Raw genomic sequence first — 22,093 nt, 5'->3', positions numbered from 1 at the left:
AAAGAAAATAATTATTGAGTTCCAATTACGTGCCAAGCGGAGGAGGGGGGGAGAGAAGGAATTTTTAAATTGCCTGAAAACATGCAATAAAATTACAGGAGAGGATATAGAAATATATAAATGAATGTGATATATGGACTATAAAAGATGAGATAATTGGAGACAATGTACAAAATAAGAAAGTTACAGAACAATGCTTTTCATTTATATATACGCAAAATCTCCAACGAAACTTTTCAACTAAAATCTAAAATGTAGACAGGACAGCACACTCTAATCAAGTGAGGTGCAATCTAAGAATGCAAGGCTTGTTCAAGATTTAAAAACCAGTTAATGAAATACAGATATAAAAGGAGAAGTAGCGCACAATTTTCTTCATAAATCCAGAAAGAACATTTGACAAAATTTACTATCCGATCATGATTAAATCTCTCAGAAGATCAGGAACAGAAAGAAACTTTTTCAAACTAGAAAAGGACTCTACTTTAAAAATGTACAGCTAACATCACCCCTAAGGGAAAAAGGCAGACTGCTTACCCCTAAAATGCGAAGCAAGGCAAAAAGTATCTGCCTTCCACTTACTTTGCTGTTGTCCTGGATATCCGTTCTAGCCAGCAAGAAAAATAAATAAATAAAGCTTTCAAAGCTTGGAAAAGAATAACACTGTCTTTTATCATGTTCAATGGGTTTAAGTCCTAAAGAATTTATGAAAGGTGACTAAAGAATTAACATGTGAATTTTGCAAAGCCATAGATATAAACTCATCACACAAAGTCAAATATACTAACAATGAACCTCTGTAAAATAAAACGGTACCACCAACAATAGCATTAAAAAGTTAGAGAGAACTTTTTTACACAAGGACGAGACCTATACAATTAAACTAGAAAGCAGTGCTGAGAGAAATGAAAGAATATCTGAATAATTGGAGATAGGTCATGCCCCTGGATGGAAAGACTTAGTATTATTCATATATCAATCCTCCCCTAATTGACAGGTATAATGCTATCACAACCAATGTTCCAGTAGACTCTAAGATTAAGATAAAAATATACAGGATGTAGAATATAGGTGGTAAGAGTAGACAAATAGACCAACGGGAGAGAATAAAGTGCCAGTTTTAGTTCTACACTTATATGATTAATTAATTTTTGACAAAGGCTTTCAGGCCATCAATAGGTAAATAAAAGTCATTTCAATAAATGTCTCTGGAACACATACATGATATTAATTCATGATAAATCAGAGACCTAAATATAAAAGCTAAAGTCCTAAAATATATGAGAAAATATAGAAGAGTATCTCTGTGACGTTGGGTAAGGAAAGGTTCCTTCGTAAGGCCGAAAGTATGAACCATTATAGAAGAAATTGATAAATTGGACATTTCTCATTAAAGAAATTGGATACCAGTAAAGAAGTAGGACACTAAGAAAAAATTGCTATATATATATATATATATATATATATATATATATACATATATATAATATAAGTATATAATATATATGTATATTATATACATACATGTGTATATATATTATATATACATCATATATATATATATATATATATATATATATATATATATCTCAGTATTAAACATACAAGTGGATAAAAAAATACACAGACATTCTATCGAGGAATATATACAGAGGATCAATAAGCACAGGTAAAAACCATCAGGTTAAAGTAAACTGAAAACACAATGAAACATCACTTCACACCCACTAGAACTGCTAAGATTAAAAAAACAAACAAACCAAATATTGGTGAGGATAAGGAGCAACTTGCAATCTCATACACTGCTGTTGGGATTATAAAATAATATAATCATTACTTTTTTCTTGTTTCTTATAAAATGAGACATACATCTGTCCTATGACCAAGCAATTGCAGTCCCAGGTATTTACAAGGAGAAATCACATGTCGACAAAATGATGTATACACAAATTTCAACAGCAGCTTAATGCACAGTATTCAATAATCTGAAACAACCCATGTGTTCATCAACAGAATGAGCACATAAAAATATATTCACACAGGGGCGCTTGGGGGGCTCAGTCAGTTAAGTGTCCAACTTCGGCTCAGGTCTTGATCTCACAGTTCATGGGTTCGAGCCCCACTTCAGGCCCTGTGCTGACAGATCAGAGCCTGGAGCCTGCTTCAGATTCTGTGTCTCCCTCTCTCTCTGCCCCTCCTCCATTCGTGCTCTGTCTGTCTGTCTCTCTCTCTCTCAAAAATAAACATTAAAAAAACAATATATTCACATAATAGAATACTATTCATTGATAAAAATAAACTAATGAGGAATACACTTGACAATATAAATTTCAAAAATCTATGCTGAGGAATCCCTAGGTGGCTCAACTGGTTGGGTGTCTGGCTCTTGACTTCAGCTCAGGTCATGATCTCATGTGTTTGTGGGATCAAGCCCTGCATTGGGCTCTGTGATGATAGCGAGGAGCCTACTTGGGATTCTCTCTCTCCTTCCCCCTCTGTACCTCCCCTGTTCACAATCTCTCTCTCCCTCTCCCTCTCTCTCCCTCATAATGAATAAATAAACATTAAAAACTATTCTGAGAAAAAGGAGTCAGATATACCATTGATGGAAAACTCATGACAGAAAAATATATAGTGATAAACGTCAGAGCATTGTTGTCTCTGACTGGCGGGATAGGGGAAGTATTTTTTTAGGGGACAATATTAATGAGGAGAACAAGGAAATGTCTGGGGTGATGGAAATGTTCCATATTTTGATGTGGTTTGGGTTATACAGGTATGCATTTGTCCAAATTCATTGCATTATATACTAAAATGTGCACATTTCACTATATCTAAATTGTACTTCATTTTTTAAAAGGAAAAAGAGATGAAAATATCCAAAATAAGTTTCCAGAGATCTAGAAAGAAAAGACTGAATGGGGGAAAGCAATATTCAAAGACATAATAGCTTAGAATGTTTAAGAATTTAGAAAGCACATCAATCCCCAGGTTCAGAAAGTTCAATGAATCTCAAGCAGGATAAATAAGAGAACTACCTGAATTCACACAATTTAGTGGAATACCAGAAAAAAAGAGAAAATCTTAAGAACAGAAAGGGAAAGAAATGTTACATATGAAGGAATAGCAATTAGATTAGAGCTGATTTCTTAATCTCAACAATAGAAGCCAAAATACCATGGGAAATGTTCGTTAAAAATATTTAACAGAAAATAATAGCCAAACTAAACCTGTATGCCCAATGAAACTATCTTTCAAACATTATGTTGAAATTAAAGCATTTAATCAAATTAGAATTTATTATCAAAAGACCATCATTAAAGGGACTTCTTACAGATATATTTTAGGAAACAAGTAAATAATCTCAGAAAACAATATCAGAGATGTAAATAGGAATAAATGAACAAGAAGTCTGGATCTAAAACTGTTACAGCTTCTTTCTGAAAACATTTTTTAGATGAAAAGATTTCAAAGATAGAAAAGGCATTCTGGCATACAATTTTACATTAGCAAATGTGGTATTTCAAATAATATTCTGATTAAGTAATTTTATTTTGGTTGTCTATCCATATGTCTGTTAAAGCAGATAATGTTCATTGGAAATTCCAAATATAGTTAAAATAATAGCCCTCAGATATCCTAATTTTCAGTATTCTTTCCACAAAATAAAATAAATGGCTCATGTGGAAAAAATCCTAAATTGAATACAGGACATTTTGTTGGACTATAGTTAAAAGTTAAAGTATTTTAAACTGCATCTCTCCATTACTACATAAGTAGGGTAGAGCCAATTGGCAGTTCAAGTGAGGCTGAAATTTCCCGACATATTAAGTTCATTGGGTCGTGAAATATATTTGATTTCACATAATTATATTTTTCTTCCAAGAGAAACATAATCTCTGTTGTTTCACTTACGCTCAACCATTCAAACAGCTTATCATATGACCGTTCTTAGTTTTTATTTAACTAAAATATATTTTGGGGGCTCAAACAAAAAGAATAGCTTAATTTTACTTTGATAACCAAGATAATATGCTGATAGTGTTATGATTTCTAAATTTGATTATAATATAAATATTCCAATCAGGATCAAGTTTACAAAAAAACACAAACACATACATTACTTAAGAGATCATAAATGTAGTGTTCTTTTGTAGGGTTCTTAAAAACCAAACTGTTAATGCAAAGGAACATACTTAAGTTACAAAAGCATATTTTTGAGAATTATGTAATGCTATCACTATCACTGATCATTTAACAAGAAATGAAATAATCATTATAAACTGGTTTATTGGGTACTACACTTTAAATTACTTCAGTACTAATTCAACAAATATAGTATAAAGTGCTACCTGTGCAAGGTTCACAGAACACAGTCTTTAGTTAATTCCATTCTCGATTTTCATCATTTCCTAACACTTCATCCAAAAACCAGTGATTTCTAATGTCCAATCCTTTCTTATTTTCTCATATAAAAATGGTTTTCCCTTCTTCCCCTATGCTCTTTTTTTTAACTTAAGTATCTTTTTCCAACATTTCCCATCATATGCTATAATTCTATTTGCAAAAACACTAGCCCATATTCTCAGAATCAGAATGGCACACTTAGAAAATTCATACCACAGGTGATCAAAACAATAACATAAAACCTTTGGTACCAAATGCTTGATCAATCAGGCTTTAAAGGCGGATAAGATAAATTACTGTAAGTACTTTAAACAGAAGGTGATTTTATAGAAAGAATTATAAATATTAAAAATTATTGAAATAGTTAAAGGAGTTATCTGTTGTGTGGTCCCCCAGGAATGACTCCAGAAATGACTTTCCAAGAAGCCAATTACCAACACAGGAATCATAGGACATCTTTGTTGGTGACATGTGGAAAACTAGAGATCTTCTAAGTATAACTAAAGACAAGCCAATGTGCAGATAAACATAATATGCAGCATCTAACAAATGCAGCAAAACTAAATTCAACAATACATTGAAAGAATGATTCACCATGATCAAGTAGGATTTATTCCAAGTATACAAGAGTGGTTCAATATTATCAAATCAAGCAATGTGATACATCACATGAACAAAATAAAGGACAAAAACATATGATTAGGTCAATAAATGCAGAAAAAATACTTGACAAAATACAATATCCATTCATGATAAAAACTCCCAGCAACTTGGGTTTAGAGAAAGCATACCTGAACTTAATAAAGTCCATATATGAAAACCCCACATTCAATGATGAAAACCTGAGAACTTTTGCTCTAAGATCAGGAAGAAGACAAGGATATCCCATCTCATCACTTTTATTCAATACTACTGGAAGTCCTAGCCACAGCTATCAGACAAGAAAAAGAAACAAAAGATCCAAATTTGTAAGGAAAAGTAAAACTATCACTATGTGCAGATGCCAAACTATATATATCTGTGTGTGTATACATATGTGTGTGTGTGTATGTTTTTGTGTGTGTGTGCGTGTGTGTATGGCTAATCATTTCACAAAAAACCTCTGAATTTAGTAAAGTTAAATACAAAGCAAAATACAAAATTAACATAAAGAAATCTGTCATGTTTCTAAAACTAGAAATAAAGTAGGAGAAAAAGAAATTAAGAAAACAATCTCATTTACAATTGAATCAAAAAGAAGAAAATACCTAGGAATAAATTTAACCAAGGAGATGAAAGACCAATACTCTGAAAACAATAAGATGCTGATAAAAGAAACTGAAGATGACACAAACAAATGGAAAGATATACCATGCTCATGGACTGGAAGAATTAATATTGTTACAATGTCCATATCATCCAAAGCAATCTACAGATTCAATGCAATCCTTATCAAAATACCAATAGCATTTTTTACAGAACTAGAAAAAATAATGCTAAAATTTATATAGAGGGGTACCTCGGTGGCTCAGTCAGTTGAGTGTCTGACTTGGGCTCAGATCATGATCTCACAGTTTGTGAGTTCAAGCCCCACATCGGGCTCTGTGCTGACAGTTTAGAGCCTGGAGTCTGCTAAGGATTCTGTGTCTCCCTCTCTCTCTTTCCCTTCCCTCACGCATGTTCCATCTCTCTCTGTCTCAAAAACTAAATAAACACTTAAAAATTTTTTAATTTATATGGAGCCACAAAAGACCCCAAACAGCTACAGCAATCTTGGGGGGGCAGGGAAAAGAACAAAGATGAAGGTGTCACAGTCCCAGATTTCAAGAAATACTACAAAGTTATATTAATCAAAACATTAAAGAAGTGACACAAAAGAGACCCAAAGATCAATGTAACATAAGAGAGAGCCCAGAAATAAAGCCACATATATATGGTACATTAATCTATGACAAAGGAGGCAGGAATACAGAATGGGGGGAAAACAGTCTCTTCAATAAATGATGTTGGAAAACTGGACAGTTACAAGCAAAAGATTGAAACTGGCTCTCCTTCTTATACCATACACAAAAACAAACACAAAACAGGTTAAAGACCTAAATGTATGACCTGAAACCATCAAACTCATAAAAGAAAACGTAGGCAGTAATCTCTTTGACAACAGCCTTAGCAACATCTTTATAGTTGTTTCCTTTGGAAAGGTAAACAAAGGAGAAGAAAAAAAAAAAAAACTATTGGAACTACACCAAAATAAAAAGCTTTTGCACAGCAAATGATACCATCAACAAACAAAAAAGCAACTTATGGAATTTTAGAAAATATGTGCAAACTTTATATCCAATAGGGATTAATAGCCAAAATATATAAAGAACTCATACAATTCAATAGCCAAAAAATTTGATTTAAAAAAGGGCAGAGAACTGGGGTGCCTGGGTAGCTCAGTTGGTTGAGTGTCTGACTTCCGCTCAGGTCATGATCTCGCAACTAGTGAGTTCGAGCCCCACATCGGGCTCTGGGCTGACAGCTTGGAGCCTGGAGCCTGCTTCGGATTCTGTGTCTCCCTCTCTCTCTGCCCCTAACCCACTCGCATTCTGTCTCTGTCTCTCAAAAATAAGTAAACATTAAAGAAAATTTTTTTAAAAAAAGGGCAGAGAACCTGAATAGGGATTTTTTCCAAAGATATACAGATGGCCAAGAGACTCATGAAAAGATATTTAACAGCATTATTCATCAAGAAAGTGCAAATCAAAACCAAAATGAGATATCACCTCACACCAGTCAGAAGGGATAGTGTCAAAAAGACAAGGAATAACAAGTGTTGGCAAGAATGTGGGGAAAAAATGAATCCTCATGCATTGTTGGTGGTAATGTAAACTGGGGCAGCCACTATGGAAAACACCGTGGAAGTCCATCAAAGGAGTAAAAATAGAAATAGCATATGATCCAGAAATACCACTACTGTGTATTTACCCAAAGAAAACAAAAGCACTAATTTGGAAGGATATATGCACACTTATGTTTATTGCAGCATTATTTACAAAAGCCAAGATATGGAACAACTCAAGTGTCCATCAATAGACAAATGGATAAAGAAGATGTGAGATACAAATACACATGAATGCACACACGCACACACACACACACACACACACACACACACACACACAAATGGAGTATTACTTAGTCATAAAAAAGAATGAAATTATGTCATTTGCAACCACATGGATGGACCCAAGGATGTTATGCTAAGTGAAATAAGTCAGACAGAGAAAGACAAATACCAAATTATTTCACTTATATGTGGAATTTAAAAAACAAAACAAATGAACAAACAAAAACAAACACACTTAAATACAGAGAACTGGGTGTTGCCAGAGGTGAGTGGCATGATGGGCAAGATAGCCACAGAGAATTAAGAGGTGCAAACTTCCGCTTATAAAATAAATAAGGAGGTCAAAAGTACAGGACAGGAAATATTGTCAATAATATTGTAATAACATTGTATGGCAGCAGAGAGTGACTACATTTAGTTGTCATCACTGAGTAATGCACAGAATTGTTGAATCACTATCTTGTACACTGGCAACTGATATGACAGCGTATGTCAACAAAAAAAAATAATGAGATTCTTGTTTTGGCATTTAAAAAATATTTAAAATGTATAGAAACTTCAAAACATTACTGAGAAAAAGTAAAAATCACCTAAATAAATGTACTTACCCTTGCCATATACAAGGTTAATGTTATAAAACATTAATTGCTTGTCTGTACACCATGGAAAACTAAAAATGAAATTTCAAAAAGATACCACTTACAAAAACATTAGTTTCATCAGCATAAAAATATTAAATGCCTTTACCATGAAACCATAATATACTATTAACTCTTTCAATCCATGGTAATAACATGTTTTTCCATTTACTACAACAGAGAAATGTTATGTGTCTAACTAAATATTGAGAGTTTTATCACTATAAGACACAGAAAAAATGTCTGTTTCAGAATAATAGCAGACTAGCACACCTCCAATCTTGGGTGATTCCTTAAAAAAATAACACCTTGGTTTCACAGCAGCACTTACTTTTATATAGTTAATTTGTGTAAAAATATAGTGTAATAAACCTTTATGAAAGAATAAATTTTCAATAAAAAATTCATTGGTTATCTCAGGGCACCTGGGTAGCTCAGTCAGCTGTGTCCAACTTCAGCTTAGGTCATGATCTCACAGTTCGTGGGTTTGAGTCCTGCGTCAGGCTCTGTGCTGACAGCTCAGAGTCTGGAGCCTGCTTTGGATTCTGGGTCCGCCTGTCTCTGCAACTCCACCCGGGCCATGCTCTGTGTGTCTCTCTCTCTCTCTCAAACATAAATAAACATTTTAAAAAAATTAAATATTCATTGGTTGCCCTAACAATTAAAGAAAATGTGTTCTTTTTATTTTTTAAATATTTATTTTAAGAGAGAATGTGCATGTACATGCATGTGAACAGGGGAGGGGCAGAGAGAGAAGGAGAGAGAATCCCAAGTAGGCTCTGGACCCAAACCAAAGCCTGAAGCAGGGCTCCCTCTCATGACCTTGAGATCATGCTCTGAGCTGAAATTAAGAGTTGGATGCTTAACTGAGCCAGCCAACTACCCCTAAAGAGAAAATTTAAATTAATACAATGCCAATATTAGCAAACATGTAATATTATTTGCAATACATAACATTACTAATTTCTACTAACACATTCTATAATTTTGTAAGAAGTATTGATTTCATGAACTGAAAACTGATACATGGGATAAGTAATATGGAAGAAGCTGATGAATAAATATTTATAAACCTGCTTACTATGTTATGATATATCCCAAACTGATTTCAAGTATTCTAAACATATTGGCTAGCATTTCCGGAGAGGTTCTTTACACAAGTTGTGTTGAGTTTTATACAATATCTGCTGTATAACCTGTGAGGTTGGAAGAAGGAACATTCATAAACTAGAGTCTGTCGCCAGCAGTAGAGAAACGTGGGACGTGAGAAAGCGGAAGGCCACGCAGACACCTAGCTGCCATAATGAGAAAAGTTTTGTTTTTCCTGGAATATAGAAAAAAGAAGGAGGGTTCCAGAAAAATTAATTGTATTAAAGAAGAAAGGGGAGGCGATGGAGTTAGTTACACTATTAGTTGGTACATCCATGAAGACAGGTATTTTTTTTCAAAAGACCTACATGGCACAAAATAAAGCAGAACTTTTAAACTTGAAAAGGCCCAGTCCATCCCTGACTGCTCAAATTTGAACTCACAAGTCCAAGCGCGGGCTAACTGTATCCATCACTGTGTCCCACTGGAAACAAGCTAAGCATAGCCCCTTCATGCACACTGTCAGTAATGTGTTCCTACAAGGCAGATAATGGGTTTTAAAATGCTACATCCATAGCCAATTCTCCATTATTCAGAGGGGAAAATGACAATGCAATACACATAAACCCATCCATCTACAACTAAGTTCTAAAAATGCAAATGAAACACAGTGAAACACCAATGAAGGTATTGTATTTACTACTGTGTTTTGAGAGCCATAAGTTCATTGGAGCCAGCAATGTCTATCAGTTTGATTAGCTGGTCTTCTGAGCCTTCATTTTTGTCCTTCTGAGACTAACATTACATGTTGTATGAACAGACTTAGAAGCGAATCAATCAATGAGAAATTCTAAGAGTTCTCTGTTTTATGTATTTAATTTTTTGGTCTACCTCTTCAAAGCCAGCTCTTAGTCAAACTGTTGTATTTTAATTTCTCTTCTATCATAATCTCTTTCACTTGCTTTGTTTTTCTCTCCACAAATTTCTTCAATACTTTCTCAATTTCCAGGGGCATTCATTATCCAAATTGGACAAAGCATGACTACATGTGAAAGTCACTGAAAAAACATAGTCGCGACAAACATACAATGAGATAATAGCTTGTGGTGCATTTGCTGCTGTGATAGCCTTCTCTTAACCATAAAAATGTCCAAGATGAATATCTTCTGTATTGCTACTGCATGAAATTTTGAAATTCTGTATTGCTACTGCATGAAAGATGTTTGAAAACATCTTTGTCTACCAATTGTATTTGGAATGGGACTTGAGACTCTTCCTGTACAATATATTACCTAAAGAGTATTCTAATGAGTTTGGGGATGATGTAAATATATTTTCCAGTGTAAATATTAGTGCCCCTCCTAACAACAAAAACCGAGAAAGAAGAGATACAAGCATTCTATGAATTTGAGTATTAGAAACTCAGTTTTTTAATTGAGGTGTTCTAATGTAACATTCACTTTGAAAAGTATTCTGGAGAGTATGCCTGTATATTTCAAAAAGAACTTCTTTCCTCTTCCCTATCCCCACATCATACCCAACCGAGTCATTCACTTCTGTGATTCTCATTAATATTTCTTTCCTCTCCATTGCTTACTATGAATAATAAAATTAAATCAGAAAACTCAGCAATTAGATATTTGGGGCTTTTGTGAGAGCAATTTCCTTGAAGGAAATGAGAAGGGAAGAGGAGGTCTGAACCCTTGTTTTGAGCAAAAAGTAGAACATGATGGAGAGAAAATAGCAAGTAGGCAATATGCTCTCAATAAATTTCAATGTATGCAGAGTTAAATTTCATAGTCTCTCTAGCAGGGAAGAGGATTAACAGAAAAAAAAGAAATAATATTTGCTGACCACCAACTATTTGCCAAGTATTGTTTAAAATGCATTATATAATTATCTTAACTATTTTTCAAATCACTCATAAGTAGATTCCAATAGTCCCATTTTTAAATTTTTTTAAACATTTATTTTTGAGAGACAGAGTGAGACAGCTCACGAGTGGGGTAGGAGCAGAGAGAGGGGGTTACGAAGAATCCAAGGCAGGCTCCAGGCTCTGAGCTGTCAGCACAGAGCCTGATGCGGGGCTCGAACCCATAGACCACGAGATCACGACCTGAGCCGAAGTTGGCTGCCCAAATGACTGAGTCACCCAGGTGCCCCAGTCCCATTTTTAGACAAGAAAGGTAAGAATTAGAGAGGTTAAGTAGATCAGGTGAAATCATAACATGTAGTTGGCCTTGCAAAGATCCAAGTTTATGTCATTAAACCTCAGGCACACACACTTTGCTCTAAGTATTGTGTACAGGGTTCACTAAATTAGAGCCAAGCACAATCAGTCGGATTTTCCTAACTCAAGACTCTGCCTGAGCTGCTGTGCCGGCATTCTCATCAGTAGGTAGCAGCCCTTTAAACTACTGCCAAAGGGGTGCCTGGGTGGCGCAGTCGGTTGAGCGTCCGACTTCAGCCAGGTCACGATCTCACGGTCCGTGAGTTCGAGCCCCGCGTAGGGCTCTGGGCTGATGGCTCAGAGCCTGGAGCCTGTTTCCGATTCTGTGTCTCCCTCTTTCTCTGTCCCTCCCCCGTTCATGCTCTGTCTCTCTCTGTCCCAAAAATAAATAAATGTTGAAAAAAAAATTTTTTTTTTAAACTACTGCCAAATATTTCAGGGAAATGAGTGACCTCAAAGAGGAGCTAATCCATTTAGTCCTCATTGCCTTACATACATTTTTTAAAGCAAAAGTTGATTAGCATGTGATATCCCAAAATATATTTGTTGTATAACTCATATTTGGAAATAACTGTGGGGATTTAAAACATACATGCACACACGTGCGCGCGCACACACACACACACACACACGCCTGGTCTCTGCCTTCATTATGCTTGGAATTTTTAGTAAATATCTGCCAATATAGAGAATATGACATTGGCTAAATTTGCATGTGGACATTTAGAAGAGGAATCTTGGTTGACTTTTTCTTACTAAAATTCATTAAACAATTATTTTTATCCATCATCATTAAGCAATTAACAAAACTGCCATCATAATAAGCTCTTAAATATAACTTCTAAAGACTTAATAATGATTTAATATGACTTTTGCTAATAAAGCCCTGGGTCTTACTTGACTAGTTAGAATCACCGATAGCAGATTCAGTTCAATTATGTCTTCCTAAATATTTATGTTTTGCCTCCTCTTGTCTTCCCTATTTTAAGCTATCCTTGATGGAGTTGTTAGCCCACACACATGACTACAGATGAAAAGGAGGTGAACAAGAGTCATCTCCAAAAGTCTAATGGATGTAGCCACTGTCTGTGGGACATAATGCCATTTACCCTTCTTCTATCTCTGCAAGTTCCAGGTGTTTTTGCAGTAAAGAGTAATTAACAACCATTAAGTATTTCAAAGATACACACATACACACACATTTTCCATGACACATTGAAAATACCTAATTAGAGAGGTTGTCAATAAATGATAAGACTGGATGATAACAATGCAATAAAAAAATTAGATGCTTGTGCTCTATGCAAGAAAAACAATTTTGTCAAAACCAATGGTAGAAACATGTTCTTAATAAATTGCAAATAATGGAGACTTACTCTCAAATATCTACACCACCTAAGGAATACTGACAAAGATACCCAAAATAAAGAATCATATAAAATGAGTTGACTTTATTGAATAAACATCCACCCTGTATCAGACATGAGACTAGGCAAATTACCATAGGCAGTGACCTCTTTCTTCTCAAGGGCCTAAGTTGTAAGTAATATTCTCTCTGCTTTATGGATGAGGAGACTCGGTCTCAGAAAAGTTGTATAATACACAGCTAGTAAGAAGGGAGTCTGAGATTAGTATCTAGTGCATTCAAACATGACACCCGTGGTCTTGAGGTACCTATTTGTGCTTCTATTTAAATAATAACACAACTGCAATTCTTGGGAATTTACAAATGGCAACCTAACTAATGGAACCCCATTGTCAGGAACGGACCCGAAAGTGCCCTAGGATATTCACTTCACCTCCTGTACTGTCCACTAGGGTGGCCATTACCCTAAGTGGCTATTGAGCAACTGAACTGTAACTAATCCCAAATGAGGTGTGCTGTGAGTGTAAAACGTACATGGGAGTTAAAGACTTAATATGAAAACAAGAATGAAAAATATCTCATTAATATATTTGTCTTGTTTTATATTAAAATGATAGTTTTGGGGCGCCTGGGTGGCTCAGTCAGTTGAGCGTCTGACTTCAGCTCAGGTCACGATCTCGCGGTTCACGAGTTCGAGCCCCGCGTCGGGCTCTGGGCTGATGGCTCAGAGCCTGGAGCCTGCTTCTGATTCTGTGTCTCCCTCTCTCTCTGCCCCTCCCCCATTCATGCTCTGTCTCTCTCTGTCTCAAAAATAAATAAACGTTAAAAAAAAAATTAAAAAATAAATAAATAAATAAATAAAATAAAATGATAGTTTTGATATACTGAAGTAATGAAAATATATTAAAATTATTTTCACTTTTAAAAATATAACTTCCAGAAAATGCAAACTTACATACGTCGCTTACATTTGTGACTCTTTTTATACTTCCATTAGACATTCATGATATCAGTGATGTGTTCAGGATATCACCCTCCTCCACCCCCCAAAACCTATACAAAGAGAGAGACAAAAACTATATAACTATTTGCTAAATAAAATGAAAATTAAAAAATAAATAAATAAATAAAAATAAAATCATCAGTGACTCCAATAGAGTCCTCTAAATTCATGATGAAGTCATAGTTTGTCAGAATCACTACACAGTTGAAGTCTAAGCAAACTTTCGCTTTTCACTTTTACCAAGAGAAAGCATATACTTGAGCACTCATAATAGTATAGACCTCTGGGTTTTGTTTTTTGTTTTTGTTTTTGTTTTTTTCCTCTTGGGGTCTTTCTACTGCAGCCATTTCTACCAATGATCATACTTTGTATAAATGAATACTGTGCCTCCTTTTTACCTTGTACTATTTTCTTTGCTCTCTCTCCCTTTCTTTTCTTCCTTCCTTTCTTCTTTCTTTTTTATTTGTTTCCCAAGCAGTCAATACATTTTCAGTGTATGATCATTTGGGGAAGAAACTAAAACAAACTAATATTCAACGCGGTCCCAGTTTAGCTCCCTGCTTCCTTTGTAGTATTATCTCAGATAATCAGCGCTATTAGGTTCCTGCTTCAACCAAATCACCCACTCACAGGCCACCTTGGCAGCCTGTGTGTCACCATCTCTGATCTGTCTCATGCCCTTATTCCTCCCCACATTTGTTATTTGTTCCACTGTGCTCACACTTGGTGTCCCTATCCCACAAACTGAAGGAGTCTTTCCTTCAAATAAGCCCCAGGTATGGTTCCAAACTCCTGCATGCCCTATAAATAAATCTCACATCCGATGTCCTCAGCTGGGTGTTTTCTTCATTTGCTTTGCACCCTCGTAAAGTTTTACATATTTCTCCCGGCATTTAATTATATCATACCACATATTAGAGTTATTTGAGGTGTTACTCGTATTCTCCCTCACCATAATACTGAGTTGGTCTTAAAAGCAGACCTTCTTTTTATTTTCCATTCTTCAAAAAAATTTAATATAGTACCTTAAATATTGTAAGGATATGAAAAGAACTCTACCTTTATTAATATGTGCCCTTCATTTGATAATCAACATATATTTTATACCAGTTTATAGATATTTCAAAATTTTCCTTTGGAAATTTTTTAAAATAAATTTTATTGGGGATTTCACAAATTTAAGAATGATATTCCCAACAAGATTGATTTTTTCCTCATGCATTCCATTTTGTTTGTTCATTAAAGTTGGAAGCAATTCAATGTAAAACTTGCTCCCTCAGTACTCAGAGCCTATATGATAGGGTTTTTTTGGTTTTTTGGATCTATACCCAAGCTGATACAGCTGCCATCCAAAGAGTCAACACAGAATGGAAAGTAAAGCTTTTCTCAAGGAAGTAGATTAAGTCTGAGGTATCTGAAATGCTCCTGCATTACATTTACATAAGGATACTAATCCCTAAACAGCCTTGAAATATGTTTGTTTTTCTCTATAGTATTCCACATATTGCTAGAAACAGGTCAGGCGAAGACTGTTCAACTAGTTGTCTACTGGGGAATGCTCTCTTAACCAAATTAAAATACTCCCTTTGGCATGAATGGAGAAGTCAAGGAAGAAACACAATGTTCCTTATTTCATCTGCCATGCTAAAAGCCAGAACAAACTTTCATTCTTTTTAAAGCACTATTGTTTTTTACCAATTATAAGAGATAAAATTTATATACCAAAGGAATGGCATTTTTGGTATCTACACGAAACTCATGGTTTAAATATTAATATGTCATATCAATTGACAAAATTTGCTGTCTTGTCATTTTAATATATATACCATATTTGTTTTCATTCCATCCCTCTAATATATCATATGGATTAATGGTGCTTGTTATTTCCACTGCTTACAATGCTGTCACTATATGTGTATATTGTGTATATGTGTATATTGAACATCTACCAACTCAACATTTTAATGTAATTCTTTAAGCAAATTACCACAAGATATTTTAGTTTAAAAGACTTTAGGAGCATATTCAATCCCCTAAACTATTTAAATATGTAAACTCAACCATTCAAATCGCAATGTCCACTGGTCTAAAAAGGATAAAGTAAAAGGTCCATCCATAGAAATGCCCAATTAAAATCGAATAACTCTGTTCTTGATGTTCTTATATTTTATTGAGTAAATTGGTATTTGTTAAGGATTGAATTCTGAATCGTACAACAAACAAAGGAGATTTCTCTTATTTCACGGATCTAAGACGCAGCTGACTCAACAGAGAACTCAGACACTGGTCAACATACTGAGGCTTGGAGAAAGCCTGGAAGACAGTGTGATGAGTCTGAGCTTGAAAGATTTTTTTTGTTAGATTCAGAAAGATTTTGTTCTTTATGAAAGCAATGAATCACTAGGTGTTTATATCATTTCTTTTCCATTTCTTTCCTTCCTTCCCACCTTCTATTCTGTGAAAATACCAAACAGTCACAACTTAAAACGTACCTGTTGGGAGAGGTGCTGCTGGTTCTTCTTTCATGGACCAATGGGATGGCAGACAACTCTTTGTAAGCACAATGTCATCCAGGGCAATATCACCACGGTGTCCTTCCCCAACTCTACCTTCAAATTTGAGTTGGAAGTCTTCATCGCCAGACAGTGATATTTCTTTCCGCTGCCAGAAATTGCCCTGTTCTACAGTGAGGTTAAGTAGGACCTTCGTTTGGTTTGAGATGGACACCTGGCTCAAGGTGAGTGCCCCAATGCCATTTCCATACAAGTGATAATGAAAAATTATCTGTAACCAAAAACAGGAATATTATATATAAATAGTACAATTGATTCCATTTTACTTTCAAATATATCATATTGTTCTCTCCTTCATTAACAGAGTCAAAGGAACACGAGATCTGCATATCCTAATGTTCTGTGAGTACTCTAATACTGAGTGAGGTTAGGCCCACCTTAAATCCTAAGCTATAATACATGGGAGACAGTGTAGTCAGAATCAAATAGAAATTTAGGTGGGAAAAAAATGAGCAGATTTTATTTTCTTTCTCTGACTTCTAAATGCATAATTCCTCAATAAACTCTTAAACTCCACTGTCAAAGGAATAAAATAGCATTAAAAATTGATCCATCATTTAAAGACTTTTCATGATTAAGCAATAGCAGGAACTAAAGAAGAACATTTCCAGTCTCATAAATCTTAAATCATTTTCTCTGAAACAGTATTCTGTTGCTTATTCTAATACATTCTTGTACTTGGAACACATTTTTTAGTTCCACAAGATCTTTAGGGCTCCACCATATACCACAAAACCACCAAACAGCAGCTATCCAAATTTAGTTGAAATGCTAGGAACATGATCTAGGATAGCAACCTTGGGCACTTCCCCCCAAGAAAAATTAACAGAAATATTTCCAAGGATTAACATTTCAGTGTTTCAAAGGTGGAGTTCACCAGATTTTTACTAACAGTTACACTGAAGGGAAAATTCAGGGAGAAATTCTAGGCGAAAAAAACAGTGCAGGTTAGAAACAGTAAGAACTCAGAGCATTTTAAAGCTTTTGTCTTGTCATTTGTATGAATGAGGGAACACAGCAAAGGTGAGTGATCTCCACACAGGAAAAAGACATTTCTGAACACTAGCAGTCAGCGATGTTATTCTCTAGAGAAAGAAAAAAAATGAATGTGCTTAAAGGGTAAAGTATATGATTAAATAATATATGCAATGCATACTTCAAAAAGCATCAATTTAACATAGGCAAGCCATGTGCAAGTGACTCTACTCAGATCTCCTAGTTGATGGTGTTCTTCTAGGATCCAAAATTATTCTTCTGTTGATAGACCTTTCCAACATCAGCTCTGTGACCATTATGACATGCTCTGGGAGAGGACCCATGAAATCTGGGTTCTGTGACTTGACTAAGAAACATAAGGGGCCCAAGGACAACCTCTTGACCAGCAACAACCAGCCCCAGAAGAAATGGTATGATGGGCATCACACACGGCTATGTGGAGCCCCTGCTGCCACAGAGATGGTCTTTCTAGTGCTCTGCCTTGTTTTGTCTGATTTGAACAACAAATCTGAGGTCTTTGTTTCATGTCACAGTAAACACTTCCCTACCTTTTTGAGGACATTTGTTGAATGATCCCATCTGGTTAACATGCAAACAAGCATAAAAACACCTCCATTTCTATAGAAAACATTTGACAACAACATAGTCTAGTTGCAGGGCACTGTGAGGGAATAAAAGTCTTCTAAGCACCAAATTCTTCTGACGAGGCTCTTTCACTAGAAATTTCAGAGTTACTCAAAGGTCCCCATCTCTTCCCTCCTCGATCTGTCTCATCCCTCCCACTACCTATCCCTCAAAAGGAAGAAAAATCTTCAATTTGATTTTTTTTCTGCTTGAAGGTATTCCACAAGGTCAAGTGACAGAAAGGATTTTCATGAAAATCCAGGAGGTCACTCTGCTTACCCAATATACATATTTTTTATATGAGAGACACAATCATTCCCAGCATGACCTTTCCTCACTTCTTTGTATTCAATCTATATCATAAATATTCATAAAATGAACCATTCATCATTAATTTTTTGACATTTCTTCTAGGCATATTTCATCATTCTCACACAGATGTTTAAAACAGTGGGGACTACAGTTCCAGGACCAGGGAAAGAGAGAGATGGATGAAATCCTTATTTGCTACAGTATGAAAAACAAATCTTTTCAGCATTTTCAGACAAAGTCTAAATAGAAAAGTTGAGAAGTTAAGCTAGAATTCTATATGGTTTATGCTTAATTTTTAATTAGCTTTCTAAGACTAAAACACATTTGCAAATTTCAGAGTATCTACAGATTTAGAAAGAGGGATTTATAGGTAAAGACTAGGCATATAAAATCTGGTGTGTTTGGGTTTGATTTTTGAGAAAATACCAAGTAATTTGGAAAACAACAAAAACAAACAAGAAATGTATTTGATTAAAACTCATTTTCTTTGGCCAAACTAATTACATAAAGTTTAATGTTATTCTGTATGATTTGTTATATCTGCTCGAGACTGCTGAGTTATCTCTCTAAAACTCTGATCTGATCATGTCACTCTCTTGCAGAAAATTCTATCAAATGCACCTGAAGAGATAAGAGAAATGAGGTTACCCCCTGAGAGTTAAACTATAAAATCAACTTAAGACGAGACAGAAAAACTTCCAATACAAGCTAAAGACTTAACTTCTATTAAGACCATGACAATGGTAGGAAGAGAAGGCTGATCAGCACAAAACAGAGGAGCAAGCATCTGTAATGGGTGCAGGCAATGTGGGGAGCCTTTGAGCAAAGGCTAAAAACAACTCCTTCCAAGGGGTAGGGCTCTCACTATTGTGGAGTCAGGTACACAAGAATATTATAATTTGAAGACAACAAAGATTAAATCACATTATTGTCTCCCAGCCCGATTCTTTGATCAACTTTCTGGACGTAATCTGCTTTCCTTTCAGTGTTCAGACACTGGAGAACACGCCAGTCAGAATACATGCGTTCAGATCTTATGGAGATCATATTTCTCATTGTAAATATAAATAAATGGCACATTCATTCATGTACCATTCTCCTGTAAGCAAGATTCTTGAGAAGTCACCTCTGAATGTTTCATTTACATTGTATGTAAAGCTAAGTTTAGTTCCTAACTCAGCTGGCTCAAATCCTTCATGAAATTAAAGACCACCAATCAATAAAGAAAAAGTAGAGGACCTGAAAATACACACTCATCATGGGAGGCTGCTTGTCCTGAAGAACCATACAATCCTATTTATGATTTTAATAGTACAAATGATTTCCTTAAGTTTCCCTAGGATAGTGGCCAAACCATCTTTTCTTCTTGCCTACAGAAAGTCTCCCTTTTTTTTTTTTTTTTTTTTTAATTTTTTTTTAACGTTTATTTATTTTTGAGACAGAGACAGACAGAGCATGAACAGGGAAGGGGCAGAGAGAGAGGGAGACACAGAAGAAAGTCTCCCTTTTTAAGGGATAACTTGAGCCTTTCCTTTTCCATAAAGACTCTTCAACCATTTTATAGTAGCTCCAACTACCTCTGATACTCATTCTTGGAAATATGTAACTATCTTCTACTTGTTGTTGAATTTTCCGATGACAGAATTCTCATATTCCCAATAAGTACTAAATTCCTTGAGTGGAAGCAACTTGATTTTACTTTTCTACTATCCATAGTGACGGATAATACCCATGAAGTTTCCCAGTGGTTTCCGAAATTAGAATATCTATGGAATTGATTGATATGATAAATTCTTTCCACCGTTCTAAGCATCCTTCCCTTTTCTCCTTACTTCACTTTCTCCTTCCCATACATATCCCAGGTTGAGTAAATTTAAAGTCGGCTTTTGCCTGGTCCTGGCCATTCCATTTTTCTCTATTAGCTCTATCAGCAGTCGCTTACAGTATTTGTTTTGCTTCATTTTTTTTCCATACCTTGCAGTTTTTGCTTCTTCTACTTATGACTGGGCTTGAGATTCTGGCTGCTCTCATGGGCTGCTGAGGGAACAAGCTCTTTATAAAGATGTAATGACCAGAGGAGTTCCGGAAGGTGTGATCAGCAGCTGGTTCCGTGCCTGCAGCAGGGATGCTGCTAGCTTTCAGATTCCAGTCAAAGTCATCATCCTGCTCCTGCTCCCAGGAACAAAGGTCAAATTCAAAATCACAGTGCCCACTGGAGGTACCTGGAAAACATTTCCCAATTTATGGTAGAGAGAAAAAGGAAATTAGTTGACTTTAGGACATACAATGCAAATTATAGTGATATTGACACATCATGTAATATTCAATACCTAAGAATATTATCCTGACACTAGCATTAAAAGAGACTATTTTAAACCCATGTTTAGTAATTGATGTTTCAGCATTTTATCTTATTTGGAAAAGACTTAAATATCCAATGAATTTAACCCAATTTATCATTTAACTGAGCAAAGCTTCCAAGTTTTAGGTTACCAAAGATTTTGAAAGCTATTTAACAGTCTATAAACCTTTTTTTTATCTTTCAGCCCACTTGTTCTTTTTTTAAAATTTTTTTAATGTCTACCTATTTTTGAGAGAGACAGAGTGCAAGCAGGGGGAGAGCAGAGAGAGAGAGAGGGAGACACAGAATCTGAAGCAGGTTCTAGGCTATCAGCACAAACCCCAATGCAGGGCTCAAACTGACAAACCTTGAGATCGTCCTGACCTGAGCAGAAGTCGGACGCTTAACTGATCCATCCAGGTGCCCATCCACCCTCAAGTTCTTAACAATTACCCATGAAAATGTCCTGAGACAAAATAAACCATTATCTTAAGTTATTTTTGCTGGCAATTTGTACCAGGTACAACATGAATTCAACTAATAAATTCAGATAGAATAAAAGCTGATTATCCAGAAAGGCTTGGGGAGACACAGGAGTAGAGCAGCTCACAATTGGTTACTACTTAGTTTTTATTGGGAACTAAGGTTTCTAACAGTTAAAATTCTGGTAAGTGTAATTAAAATTCTAGAATGGATAAGGGAAGCACTATGTATTTTGGAAAGTAAGATGCATAAGAAACGCATAAGCAACGAAATATATTTTCGTTAAGGGGAAAGAGTAGTTTTGTCTTAAAATGAGACTAGCTATTTAAATAGAGAAGGCTTACAATAAAATCTGAATTGAAACTTGTGAAACGTTTGTGAAGGGGAATCTTTGGAAAAAAATTTATCCAGGGTTAGAATGGACAATAATTGGAATAAATGAATTTTATTTTATTTTATTTTATTTTATTTTATTTTATTTTATTTTATTCATTTTATTTTAGAGGGAGAGAGAATGGAAGAGGGTTAGAATGAAAGAGAGAGAGAGAGACTGACACTCAGTGCGGAGCCCAACGCGGGGTCCAATGTGGACTCAACAAAGGGCTTAACCCCATGACGTTGATATCATGAACTGAGATGAAATCAAGATTGGGATGCTCAACCAGCTGAGCCACTCAGACACCCCAGAATAAATGAATTTTTAAAGTACACTGCTATAAATTTGAAATCTGGCTTTCTCTCTGCCAAATAGGTTTCTTGGATTACTTCTCTGTTCTTAATAAGAAACTGTAAGTAAAGTTTCTGTTTTGTCTTTATCAGTTCTTTAATTACATGAAACGGTTAAAACTTAGCAAAATAAAAGGAGCAAAGTTTTGCTAACAGCGAGACAAGCCAATGCTTTTGCGTTTGGAATCTCTTGTTGCCAGCTTGGTTAAATAAA

The 22,093-nt window shown here is 35.2% G+C and overlaps 1 protein-coding gene across 2 annotated transcripts in view; it reads right to left on the bottom strand.

Annotated features, from left to right (window-relative positions):
* MALRD1 (MAM and LDL receptor class A domain containing 1) overlaps window positions 1-22,093 on the bottom strand; it is a 776,428-nt gene that overhangs the window by 390,933 nt on the left and 363,402 nt on the right. For both annotated transcript variants that reach the window (XM_078450377.2, XM_078450378.2), the window contains exons 26-27: window positions 20,304-20,551; window positions 16,317-16,608 (exon numbers count right to left, since the gene is read on the bottom strand). In XM_078450377.2, coding sequence (XP_078306503.2) covers window positions 16,317-16,608; window positions 20,304-20,551 — 540 coding nt within the window. The remainder of the gene's footprint in view (window positions 1-16,316; window positions 16,609-20,303; window positions 20,552-22,093) is intronic.

This window comes from Panthera onca, chromosome B4 (genome assembly GCF_046562875.1).
Source record: "Panthera onca isolate mPanOnc1 chromosome B4, mPanOnc1 haplotype 2, whole genome shotgun sequence".
Classification (NCBI taxonomy): Eukaryota; Metazoa; Chordata; class Mammalia; order Carnivora; family Felidae; genus Panthera; species Panthera onca.
This window is presented reverse-complemented; position numbering and strand designations above follow the sequence as displayed.